General features: G+C 42.2%; 1 protein-coding gene across 21 annotated transcripts in view; it reads right to left on the bottom strand.

The window, feature by feature from the left end:
* The window catches only part of DOCK9 (dedicator of cytokinesis 9), a 290,719-nt gene that overhangs the window by 92,485 nt on the left and 185,726 nt on the right, over positions 1 to 12,508 (bottom strand). For all 21 annotated transcript variants that reach the window (XM_060636782.3, XM_060636789.3, XM_060636803.3 and 18 more), the window contains exons 15-19: positions 12,124 to 12,246; positions 2,010 to 2,089; positions 1,743 to 1,930; positions 1,545 to 1,610; positions 59 to 151 (exon numbers count right to left, since the gene is read on the bottom strand). In XM_060636782.3, the coding sequence (XP_060492765.2) occupies positions 59 to 151; positions 1,545 to 1,610; positions 1,743 to 1,930; positions 2,010 to 2,089; positions 12,124 to 12,246 (550 nt within the window). The remainder of the gene's footprint in view (positions 1 to 58; positions 152 to 1,544; positions 1,611 to 1,742; positions 1,931 to 2,009; positions 2,090 to 12,123; positions 12,247 to 12,508) is intronic.

Raw genomic sequence — 12,508 nt, 5'->3', positions numbered from 1 at the left:
TTGGAGTTTTCTTTAAAACTGGTTAACTGGGATTTCCCTTGAAAACCTCCTCACTTACCTCATCATAAAATTCTGGGTTTTGGTGATGGTGTAAAACCGCAGCAAAGGCGCTTCTTGTGAACACTGGCCCACCGGGCCTGCCGTAAATGCACTAAAGCAAGAGTTAGCAAAGAAAAACACCAGTATTTAATTAACAGAGTCAGAAATTAAACTCAGATGTGTTGTAAAGAGGCCTTCCTGCAGCATAAACTTATAATAACCACCTCTGATGGATGGATTTCTTCTGCCTAAGAGACCCCTACGTCTCCTGGGTCCAACCCTTCCTTCAGCCCCTCTCCCAGCTCCCCCACCTGAGCACACACACCCGTCCACGCTATAACCTGACAACAGCTTGCCCACAACTCCCTTTCTCACCTCCACACCTGTGCTCATGCAATCCCTCTGCCTGAACGACCTTCCCTTCTATGTGCACCACACTTCCATGTGTCCATCAAGAAATGATTAACTCCTTCCTCTGGGTCCCCTTAGCATTTTTTAGCCTAATTATTCAGTTTTGACAAAAAGTCATTTCAGGACCTTCTATGTGCCAGGAGCTTTTTCTCCATGACTAGCTTTCTCAGTAAACCATGATTTTTTTTTTTCTGGAGGGCAAAAACTATTACATTCTTCTTTACACCTTTGTCTCCTTCCTTTCTTGGAAAGTCATTTTCACATAGTTACAGTAAAGAATTTGGGGTCTGGAGCCAGACCACCTGGATCTGAACACTGGTGCCACTAATGGACAGCCCTAAACAATTTTATTTAAATTTTATGCATTAGTCTCATCTAAAAATTACTGTTAGGAGAATTAAAGGAGTTTAATAACTCTAAGGCTCTCTGAGCAGAGTCTGGGTCATAATAAGCACTCAATAAACACCACCAATACTCTACTAGTGTTATTATTACCATATTATAATACTTAACAGATATCAATCTATCCTTATTATTATTTCTATTATCAATCTTACTAATACAATTCTTAGCACCCACACACCCTGGCTCATACTCAGACGTGATGTATTTACCGAATTGAACATGCCTAAGAAACCTTCATCCCCAAAGAGTGTAACAAAACGGAAACAGTCAATGAGGAACAAGAACTCATTTACTCCATATTCTGTAAGGTTTGACACATCTGGTTATATGTTATGATGTCACATATCTTCGTGTTTGCGTCTAACTATAACGTGCTAAATTCCTTTAGTTGTGCAATTTGCCACTCAGGTCCACTTTTAAAATGGAAAAATGAGGACATATATAAAAAACAAACCTTCAGGGGCGCCTGGGTGGCTCAGTCGGTTAAGCGGCCGACTTTGGCTCAGGTCATGATCTCACGGTCCGTGAGTTCAAGCCCCGCGTCGGGCTCTGTGCTGACAGCTCAGAGCCTGGAGCCTGCTTCTGTTCCTGTGTCTCCCTCTCTCTCTGCCCCTCCCCCATTCGTGCTCTGTCTCTCTCTGCCTTTCAAAAATGAATAAATGTTAAAAACAAAACAAAACAAAACAAACCTTCAGAGGCTGAGAGTCTTCCTCATCTGAATCTTTGAATTCAATGCAAATAGCAATGTTTCTGGCCTGTAGCAATATTTAAAGAAAAAAAGAAGAAGAAAATAAGGCAAGAAGCCAGAATATGTAAATGTATATAAAAGAACATGAGAAGCCAAGAGAGACTGATCTCAAAACTGAAACCTCCATCTCTGCGCTCACCTTGGCAAAAGACTTTTGACTGTCGTATTTCAAGTACTTAGGGTAAACATACAGGTGGTTGTTGTAGATGGTGTAAGGCTGAGTGTGTTTTGGTATGCAGGGCACAAATTCTTCCACTTCAAATGTGATTGGAGTTTTACTACAGGTTTCAAATTGCTTCATGGGAATGTATGATGAATTCACATAATCTGGAAAATTAACAATAAACAAGTTGCAGTAAAAACCAAACAGAATTTTGTCTGGTTATTACAAAGAACTAACACTTACTAGGAAAGTCTGAGGAAACATTATCAATTGTAATGTCTAGGTTGCCCAAAATCACCGGGAGTTTAGCCATCTTTTCAGGTCTGTAAACAGAAAAAAAGAAAAATCACACGTGTCTAAGTCAGGTTAGCTCTAAAACCTAAATTCTGGAGCAGCACTTCCAGAGAAATATAATGTGAGCCACACAGTAAACCTCCTAGGAGCCACATTTTAAAAAGTAAAAACAAACAAACAAACAAACAAACAAAAAAACAGGTAAAATCAGTTTTAAGAATACATTTGATTTAACCCAATATATCCCAACTATTATTACTTTAATATGTAATCAGTGTAAAAAGTTACTCTAATTGTTCAAATGCAGATGTGTATTACACTTACAGCTCATCTCAGTTTGGACTTGGCTGTATTTCACCTGCTCAATAGTCACCCATGGCCAGTAGCTACCGTGCTGGACTGCACAAATCTAGTTAAGAGTATCAGCAAGGTGTTACAGTTAGCTTTCATGAACCACTCCATCCTTACCCACACATTCCTGGCTCATTTACAATCATGAAAATAGAGCTAGACTCCATCTTAGGCTCCAGTATCTAGTAAAATGCTGGACACAAAGTAAGTACTGAATGAAACGTTTGGTGTTTGTATCTGGTGTAACTCAACCCAGTATAAGAACCTCCTGTGAGATGTTCCTGACAGGACTGCTCCCGTGTCACCCCTCCTAGTTGCGAGGAAGCTCAGCATAGCGGTTTTCACACCCAGACTGTGCTTCCTCATCTCACCTCCCTGAAACCTGCACTCACCAAGGGGCCTGGTTACATTCTTTGTGGCACACCTTTCCATCGTCTATGAATGGCAACCACACCATGCTGAAGGCCTCCGTTTTCAGCCCTTTTAGACCTTCCTCCAATGCCATTTCTCCCCTAGAACAATGCTCCATTTACATCAAGGTGCCCAAACTGCATAGATCAGGCCCAATAAGGTCTGACCAGGTGGGGGCATAGGAGCTAACTGGTTTTGAACCATACACCCTTCTACCGACGTAGCCAGATTCTATTATTTTGTGGTAGCCACACCACCCTAGTGATGTACATTACATTTAAATCACCTACAATCCTGGAATCTTTTTCCATAGGCTTTACTTTCATGCTACATCCCTCTCCTATATTCATACACTTATGGTTCGGGAACTCAGAACAGGATTTGATTTTTGCCTTGCGGAAGTTTCACTTTTTTACGTCTGAGCCATTTCGAGTTGATCAAAACCCTTCCAAATCCAGATTCTGACATCTAATGTATGAGATATCCCTAACAGCCTGATGTCATGAGGACACTTTGCCAGCATGTTATGTCCTCAAAAAAGTCATGGATGATGATACTGCACAGAATGTGGCCAAGAACAGGTTCCTTCTCAAACCCCTAAAGGTCCGTCACCAGACTGATGCTAATCCAGTCACCGCTGTTCCCGGAACACCTGTCCACTCGTGCACACTACACTTCCCTGACTCGTTCACAGGACATCTTGGAACATACGCTTGTTAAAGGTCTTACATTCCTCTGTGGCATCAGTTTAGCAACCCAATTAAAAAAAGAAAAGCCGCAATGTGGTTAGGATGACAAGTTCGACATGACATGACTTATTCCTAAGAAAACAGAATGCTGCCTCGTGGTTCTTCACAAGCCACCTGTTTAATAATGCCTTTTAAAACACTGCAAAAAAAAACCCATCAAAGCTCACTGGCCTCCAGATTCTGCATTTGGTTTTATTCCTGTTTTTGAAAAGTTCCTAGCTCCTGTCTTGAAGATTCCTCAGACGTTACTGTTATGTGTTAATAATAAGCAGCCTCACATGTACCGTGTCAGTCTAACCTGGGGTACTGTTCATTTGCGTCAGGATTTCCTAACAGTCCTGAATCCTCGCTTCCTGATGACAACAGCCCATGTTGAGCACATTCTGAGCTTTGCCCACTGCCAGCTCCAATGTGCGGAATTGCTTTCTCCTAGGGTTTCTCTCTTTTCCACTTGTCTTTTGTTTATATCAGAGTTTCAATGAGCAATTCCTTGAAATCCTGAAAGAGATAACTATCAGGAAGACAAGTCAACAATTTTTCACACATTCTGTTTTCAGTTAAAAAAATTGCTGGCCGGGGCTCCTAGGTGGCTCAGTCAGTTAAGCGTCTGACTCTTGATTTCAGCTCAGGTTATGATCTTGCAGGTCATGAGTTTGAGCCCTACGCGCTGTCAGTGTGGCTTGCTTGGGATTCTTTCTCTCTCTCCCTCTCTCTGCCCCTCCCCTGCTCTTTCTCTCTCTCTCTCAAAATAAATAAACTTAAAAAAATTTTTTTTAAAGATTTCTGGCCAAAAGATGTCTAGGTACAGCCCAGCATCACCGCTCTATCTTGTCCCTGTGCCTACTGTGTGATTTATGCAAAAACATAATATGCTTTTCTTTTAAATTTTTTTTTAATATTCATTTTTGAGAGAGAGAGAGAATGCAAGCAGGAGAGGGGCAGAGAGAGAGAGAGGGAGACACAGAATCGGAAGCAGGCTCCAGGCTCTGAGCTGCCAGCACAGAGCCCGACATGGGCCTCGAACTCACGACCCTTTGAGCCTTGAGATCATGACCTGAGCCGAAGTCAGCCACCTAACCAGCTGAGCCACCCGGGCACCCCCACAGTATTCCTTCCTACTAGCTAGAAGACTGTGCCTTCGACAGTCATCTCCTGGTTGCTGTTGCAACCAGGCCTCCCACACGTTGCGTGCTCCCACGATGCCATACTGTCGGAGTCGCTCTCCACTTTACATAGAGCTCTTCGGGGATATCGACCCCGAGACCCATGGGTTTCTGTGCAGCTATAAATTCGCCTGACATACAGTGCCTTGCTCCACCTCTTCATTCAAACACCTCAACACTGCCCCTTACCACAGAACCCTGCATCCCACAAATCTTACAGACACCTAGGAAGTTGTTTCTGCTTCCTGGAATCAGAAATATCCTGCTTATTGCAAAGAATGTTTCCAAATGTAAGTGTCCAAGAGTGCTGTTTCATCCCTTGCTGGTTATTTCTGCCAATAAGTGAGTATGTCCCTTCACCACTTTTTCTATTACTCTGCCATCATCCTCATATAAACTTATGATAACTGGATTTCTAAGCAACAAGTTTTAATTAAACAATCCTCACTGGAACTCTTTGCACAATGTGTTATATTCTTCTGTGTCTAACTATACTTGTTTCTTTTCCCTGATGAAAGCTTTCAGTTCTGGCTGCTATTTCTATAGAGGCATTATGTCCATGTATTTCCAAGAAAGCACAGATCTGAGCTTAGTTCCACAGCACATGGCACATGGGCTTTGTGGAAGCTGTTTCTACCAACTTGGTTTTTTAAATATAGTCTTAAACTTACTTCAAAACTTCAGGGCTTTTATGGAACCTGGCTCAATACACATCAAAACCTTACAAACAATGAAAATTCTACTGCCCTTTTTTATATGCATTTCCAAAGTGATGGGGTGTGTGTGTGTGTGTGTGTGTGTGTGTGTGTGTGTGTATCACACAAAGTGAATTATCTTTTAACTGGGGTTAGTTTTTTTTTTTAATGCTGAAAAATGTATATATTCCATGCACAACTTACAATACCTTGAGCATGAAAGCCCATCCTAAAACTGCATTAAATGAATGTATAAAGTAGACACACATAGGGCATCTGGAATTTGGGAACTGCTTTTGTCTACATATCAGTGTAGGAATGAGACTCAAACTCTTACTCTTAGGCAAAGGAAAGGTTTTTCTTCCCACTGCCCATACAATCCTGCTGACTTGACAACTCCCGGAAGCAAGGGGAGTATCACAAACCAGCAATCATCCCAGGCCAACAGACTTGGTGTCCTCACCTCTGTGTCTCTGCAGTCCGGTCCTCCCTTCTCTATTTTCTGTACTGACCCATTAAAGGGATTAACGGGCAATATTGGCATGTGTGGGTCTGTTGGTGGTGAGTCTAATCTTCTAAATGCATTTTGTAAAAGGAAATAGCCCCTAAAAGCTTTGGAGTCACTTAAAGAAATGTGTCTGTGATTGAAAGAAATTTGAGATGTTTTTGCTTACACAAAATCACTGAATTTATGTCTAGGAGAAATTTCAATAAGCATTTATCAAGTGCTTATGGTGATATGACACACACTAGACTAGGCACCACAGGCAGAATACTAATGTGACATGACTCCTGTGCTCAAGCAGACAGATGATGACAAACACATGCATACAGTGTGTGCAAACCTCCACGGGGAGGTGAGTGTCTAGAGTGTGGAGAAGGAAGGCTAAGAGACGAGTCTTCTCAGTGACAGACATCACCCTGACATGCATTTTCATTTACTCCCCACCATAGCTATAGGACGCAGGGCTGTTAGGGCTCCCCCTTAAAAAGAAGAGGGGACTCAAGCAGAGAAGCCACACAACCTGGCCCAGCTTCCCAACATGGACATAAGTTACAGACTGGACTTGAAAGAGGACAGAGGTCCCTCGGAGAGACAAAAGCAGATGGGGATATGATTGAGGCAGAGGGCAAAGCATGGTGGAGTGCAAGTACACAATGGCTTCAGAGAAAGGCAATAGCCCCACCTGGCTTCAGTGCAATGTAACCGGAGGGAAATGGAGAGAAGAATGTCAAACTTGGGCACAAAGAACATAAAGGTACAAATAAACATATATGTGTAAGTCTCATGCACAAACCTTAATAATATTATTGCCTAAACTACCCAATGTGGAGGCACCGAAGAGGCTCAGTCAGTTAAGCATCTGACTTTGGCTCAGGTCATGATCTCACGGCTTGTGAGTTCGAGCTCCGCGTCAGTGCTGGGCCTGCTTCAGATCCTCTGCTATGCCCCCCCCCCCCACTCTCTGCCCCTGCCCGCTCATGCTTCTCTCTCTCTCTCCCTCAAAAATAAATAAATAAATAAATAAATAAATAAATAAATAAATAAGCATTACAAAAACAAAACAAAACGAAACAAAACAAAAACAAAAAAAAAACCAAAACCTACCCAATGTGGTAGCCTTAAAAACGTTTACATTTAGATAGCCCTTCCTGCCCACGGTCCTGTCTCTGTGCTTTAATAAAAACACCTTTTGCACCAGACCAAAAAAAAAAAAAAAAAAGAATAAAGTACATTTAAAAGAAGATATTCTTGGGGCACTTGGGTGGCTCAGTCAGTTGAGTGTCTGACTTCAGCTCAGGTCATGATCTTGCAGTTTGTGGGTTGAAGCCCCACAGTGGGCTCTGTGCTGACAGCTCAGAGCCTGCTTTGGATCCTCTGTCCCCCTTTCTATGCCCCTCCCCAGCTCACGCTCTCCCCCTCAAAAATAAACATTAACAATTTTTAAAAGAAGGAAAGAAAGAAAATATTCTTGAAAAGATGCGCAATATCACTCATCATCAGGGAAATACAAATCAAAACCATGATGAGGTACCACCTCACACCTGTCAGAATGGCTAAAATTAACAACACAAGGAACAACAGGTGTTGGCAAGCATAGGGAGAAAGGGAACCCTCTTGTACCGCTGATGGGAATGCAAACTGGTGCAGTCACTCTGGAAAACAGTATGGAAGTTCCTCAAAAAGTTAAAAATACGATCCAGCAACCACACTACTAGGTATTTACCCAAAGGTACAGAAATACAGATTCGAAGGGGTACGTGCACCCCAATGGTTACAGCAGCATTATCAACAATAGCCAAACAATGGAAAGAACCCAGTATCCATCAACTGATGCACGGATAAAGAAGATGTGGCATATATACCCAGTGGAATATTATTCACCCATCTAAAAGAATGAAATCCTGCCATAACTAACTAGAATTAAAAAAAAATTTTGAAAAGAAAAGGAAAGAAAATGATCTGTTTTTATACTTTGCCTTCATGCTTTCAGATTGCCTGCAGAAGTTAGAAAAGACACCACCGTGAGCAAATCAAACAAGGATAAAATACCAAGTGTTTCTTCTTAGGTAAATGTTTCTGGAAGCATACGTGTCAGCAATACCATCTATCTGACAGAACTATTTTCTATTAAGTCTTGGAAAACACCCCTGGTACTTATTGCAAAGGAGAGGGAGGAGTGGCCTATGAGATAGATGTGCTGGCTGTTTTCTAAAGACTGGGGGCAGCTCGAGAAAATTTTTCCCATCCATTATTAAATGACATTTTGAGACAATCATGGGAGCAGTAACAATAGTTTTACACCTGGCTGGTGCCCAGGTCAGTGACATGAGATTATTCTCTGTAAGAAAACGAACAAACAAACAAACAAATTAATTAATTAATTAATTAATTAAAGGGAAAAGGAAAAGAACAATGCCAAGGTTAAAAAGAAAAAAAAAAAAAAGGAAACCTCCACTTCTCTAGCTCCACTGTGAAAAGCACAGGGAGCAGACACGGGCATTTCTTTGGATTTTGCTGAGAAGGAAGAACAAAGGCTTCCCTTTGCATCTTCTGAGGCTGACAGCATCACATCCCTATTGGTGGGTTTCTCTGGCTGGCCCTCTAGAACACGCTCCTCCCACAAGATCCTTCCTACTGAGCACACTCATGAAAGCCCAGTATGCTGGGGAGGCTACCGCTGTGCTCTGAAGCAGCGAAGGCTTGTGCTTCTCCTGGCCATCGGCTCTCCACTCAGATCACTTTTTCATTAAAGACCCTGTAGAGCCTACCCTTCACCTCCGCTGAGGAACAGAACAGTAAGCTGGGGCTGCCACCAAAGACCCACCCCAGCCAGAGCAGTCTCCAGCTAGCCTGCCTGGCACACAACTTCCAAGACAGGGCTTCCAACCACCGCCACATGTAGAAAACCTCATTGTTTGTTTGTCAGAATATGAAAGTAAATGTTGGTTAAAAAAAAAAAAAGTCCACATAAAATCATGGAAAGCTATCAAGTATAAGTTAAAAGTCATCCATACACCTAGCCCTCAGAGACAACCATGCCCACCATTTTGGTATACACCCGACATGGCTATTTGATGACTATCTTTCTACATGGCTAGCTGTTTGCCTATCCATTTCTTCATTTACACACAAAAAGCATATAAAATGTTTTCTTCTCAAAAATGAGGTCATACACCTCAGCCATAGCAATTTCTTACTTGACACATCCCCAAAGGCAAGGGAACTGAAAGCAAAAATGAACTACTGGGACCTTACGAAGATAAAAAGCTTCTGCACAGCAAAAGAAACAACCAACAAAACTAAAAGGCAACCAACGGAATGGGAAAAGATATTTGCAAATGACATTTCGGACAAAGGGCTAGTATCCAAAATCTATAAAGAGCTCACCAAACTCCACACCCGAAAAACAAATAATCCAGTGAAGAAATGGGCAGAAAACATGAATAGACACTTCTCTAAAGAAGACATCCAGATGGCCAACAGGCACATGAAAAGATGCTCAACGTCACATCCTCATCAGGGAAATACAAATCAAAACCACACTGAGATTATCACCTCATGCCAGTCAGAGTGGATAAAATGAACAAATCAGGTGACTATAGATGCTGGAGAGGATGTGGAGAAACAGGAACCCTCTTGCACTGTTGGTGGGAATGCAAACTGGTGCAGCTGCTCTGGAAAACAATGTGGAGGTTCCTCAAAAAATTAAAAATAGACCTACCCTATGACCCAGCAGTAGCACTGCTAGGAATTTACCCAAGGGATACAGGAGTGCTGATGCATAGGGGCACTTCTACCCCAATGTTTATAGCAGCGCTCTCAACAATAGCAAATTATGGAAAGAGACTAAATGTCCATCAACTGATGAATGGATAAAGAAATTGTAGTTTATATACACAATGGAATACTACGTGGCAATGAGAAAGAATGAAATACGGTCCTTTGTAGCAACTTGGATGGAACTGGAGAGTGTTATGCTAAGTGAAATAAGCCATACAGAGAAAGACAAATACCACATGTGTTCACTCTTAGGTGGATCCTGAGAAACTAAACAGGAACCCATGGGGGAGGGGAAGGAAAACAAAAAAAAGAGGTTAGAGTGGGAGAGAGCCAAAGCATAAGAGACTCTTAAAAACTGAGAACAAACTGAGAGCTGATGGGGGTGGGAGGATGGGTGATGGGTATTGAGGAGGGCACCTGTTGGGATGAGCACTGGGTGTTGTATGGAAACCAATTTGACAATAAATTTCATATATTTTTAAAAAAATGAGGTCATACAGATATACTTTCTCCTCCTTAACAATATAGTGTGTACCCCGTCCTAAGTGATTACGTTTGGACCCACATCATGATTACTAAGAACTGCATGGTGGGCTAGTGCAGGAAAATTGTAATCTATTTAACTAAAGGCGACTGGAGTTTTCAAAAAACAAAACAGAGTAAAATGAGTTTTTATTCTATAAGCAAGGGTGAAACATGACAATAGTTACTGTATGTAAACACGTTACAGATGACAATATACTACTATCAGTAAGTAAAGGTTTTTTAGAGATGTTAATTATGGCTCTAATAAGAATGCTGAAAAATCAGAAGAGAGAGAAGTAAAAGTAAAAATGAACCAAAAGCTAAACCGCCAGTCCTGAGTTCTAAGCCAAGTGACATTGTTACTTTGATATGTGTTTTTTTTCCCAAATAAAAAAACAAGACTAAGGTTTCCTATGGTATAGAATAGTGGCTGGTTCTTCACCATTCTTTTTTTTTCTTTCTTTTTTAATTTCTTTTCTTTTTTTAACATTTATTTTGAGAGAAAGAGAGGAGAAGAGGCAGAGAGAAGAAAGAGAGAATCCTAAGCAGGCTCTGTGCTATTAGTGCAGAACCCGAAGAGGGGCTTGATTTCACAAACTGTGAGATCATGACCTGTGCCGAAATCAAGAGTTGGACACCCAACTGACGGAGTCGCCCAGGCGTCCCCATGATTTTCATTTCATTACCTTCTAATAGCCTCAGTTCTTTCTCATTCCCAGAATTTTCCCAGAAAAGCTCTAAAGCCCATGTCCCTAGCAAAGGCAATCAGTTGTGTGAGTTCGGAAGTGGACCATCAAGATGGAACACCGCAACAGCACGGTGATAGGAGCAGGTTCTCAGTCAGAACGACCCCGCCAGTGCGTTCCCTCTCTTTACCACGTTGCTGTGGGCTGGATGGTGTTCCCAAACACATATGTTAAAGTCCTAATCCCTGGTACCTATGGATGTGTCTTTATTTGGAAATAGGGTCTTTGCAGATGCAATCAAGGGAAGACGAGGTCACTGGGGTTGGCCCTAATCCAACCTGACAAGTTCTTTTATAAGAAGAATATTTGAACAGAAACACACAGGAAGGTGGCCGTGTGAAGCCAGAAACAGAGACTAGAGCGATGCCGCCATAAGCCCAAGGAATGCCTGGAGCCACGGGAAGCTGGAGGAAATAAGGAAGGACCCTCCCCTTGAGATTCTGGAGCAAGGATGACCCCACCAATATCTTGGTTTTGGACATCTAGCCTCCAAAATTGTGAGAGAATAAATTTCCATTGTTTTAAGCCCCCTAGTTTATGGTACTTTGTTATGGCGGCCCTAGGAAACAAATACAATTGTTAACACAGGTAAAGCATTTGGAACAATGGTGGTAAACAGTAAGTACGATGTAAGTTATTGTTCTTCCCTTCCATCATCCAGTTAACGGTACATGAGTCACTCCACTGTGCAGGTCAGAAACTGGGAGGTTGCTTATCCGAGACTACCACCCACTTCTCTCTCCTCCCATCCTTCTCCCAATCAGGAACCCGAGGCAGAGTACAGGTGCTTCCCCGATGTGACCTGAATTAGTCCCTTCCTCCCATTTCCACTTGCACTGCCTTTGCTGCGTCCTTTCCCATCTCTTGCCAAAGGTTCCTCAACTGTCTCCTTCCTCCCTAGGCCCATCTCTATCCTCACCCTGCCCTCACAGCACCACTGAAAATGTCATTCAAATTAACCAGGACACTCTTCAATGTTAGACCTTCTCTTCCCTCCCAAGGACTCAAGGTAAAGTTCCATGCTCACCCAACAGCCCCTATGATGTTTGAGTGGAGCCCGATGCCCTCCCGCCCCTCCCCCCACAGAAAACACCTTCTGTTTTTCAGGTGTGCAAATAAGTAACACTTTGAGACTCACTTCCGAAAGTCCGCAAGTAACTTGAGCATGTCGTCATTGGAGAGCTTATTGCTGTCTTGCCTGTACAGAGCAGAGAATCTGGCATTTTTGTCAAGGTTTCCAGATGCATCCTTAAACAACGTTCTGAAATAGCCAAACAACAGTTCTAAACTGAGCTTCCAAAAGATGAAAATAAATCCACAGCTTAACTTTGGTTTCTATGTGAAGCCTAATTATTATTCCATTGGCTGTACTAACAGAAATTTCATTATCTGAAAACATGGAAGACATTTACGCCGATGAACACAACTAACTCAATTTACACAGAGAACATTTCCAGCAAATGGCTCGTGCTTAGGCAACAACATCCACAGTCAGATGCTTAGGAAGCAGAGCTCACAAACAA

This window comes from Panthera onca, chromosome A1 (assembly GCF_046562875.1).
Source record: "Panthera onca isolate mPanOnc1 chromosome A1, mPanOnc1 haplotype 2, whole genome shotgun sequence".
Lineage (NCBI taxonomy): Eukaryota > Metazoa > Chordata > Mammalia > Carnivora > Felidae > Panthera > Panthera onca.
This window is presented reverse-complemented; position numbering and strand designations above follow the sequence as displayed.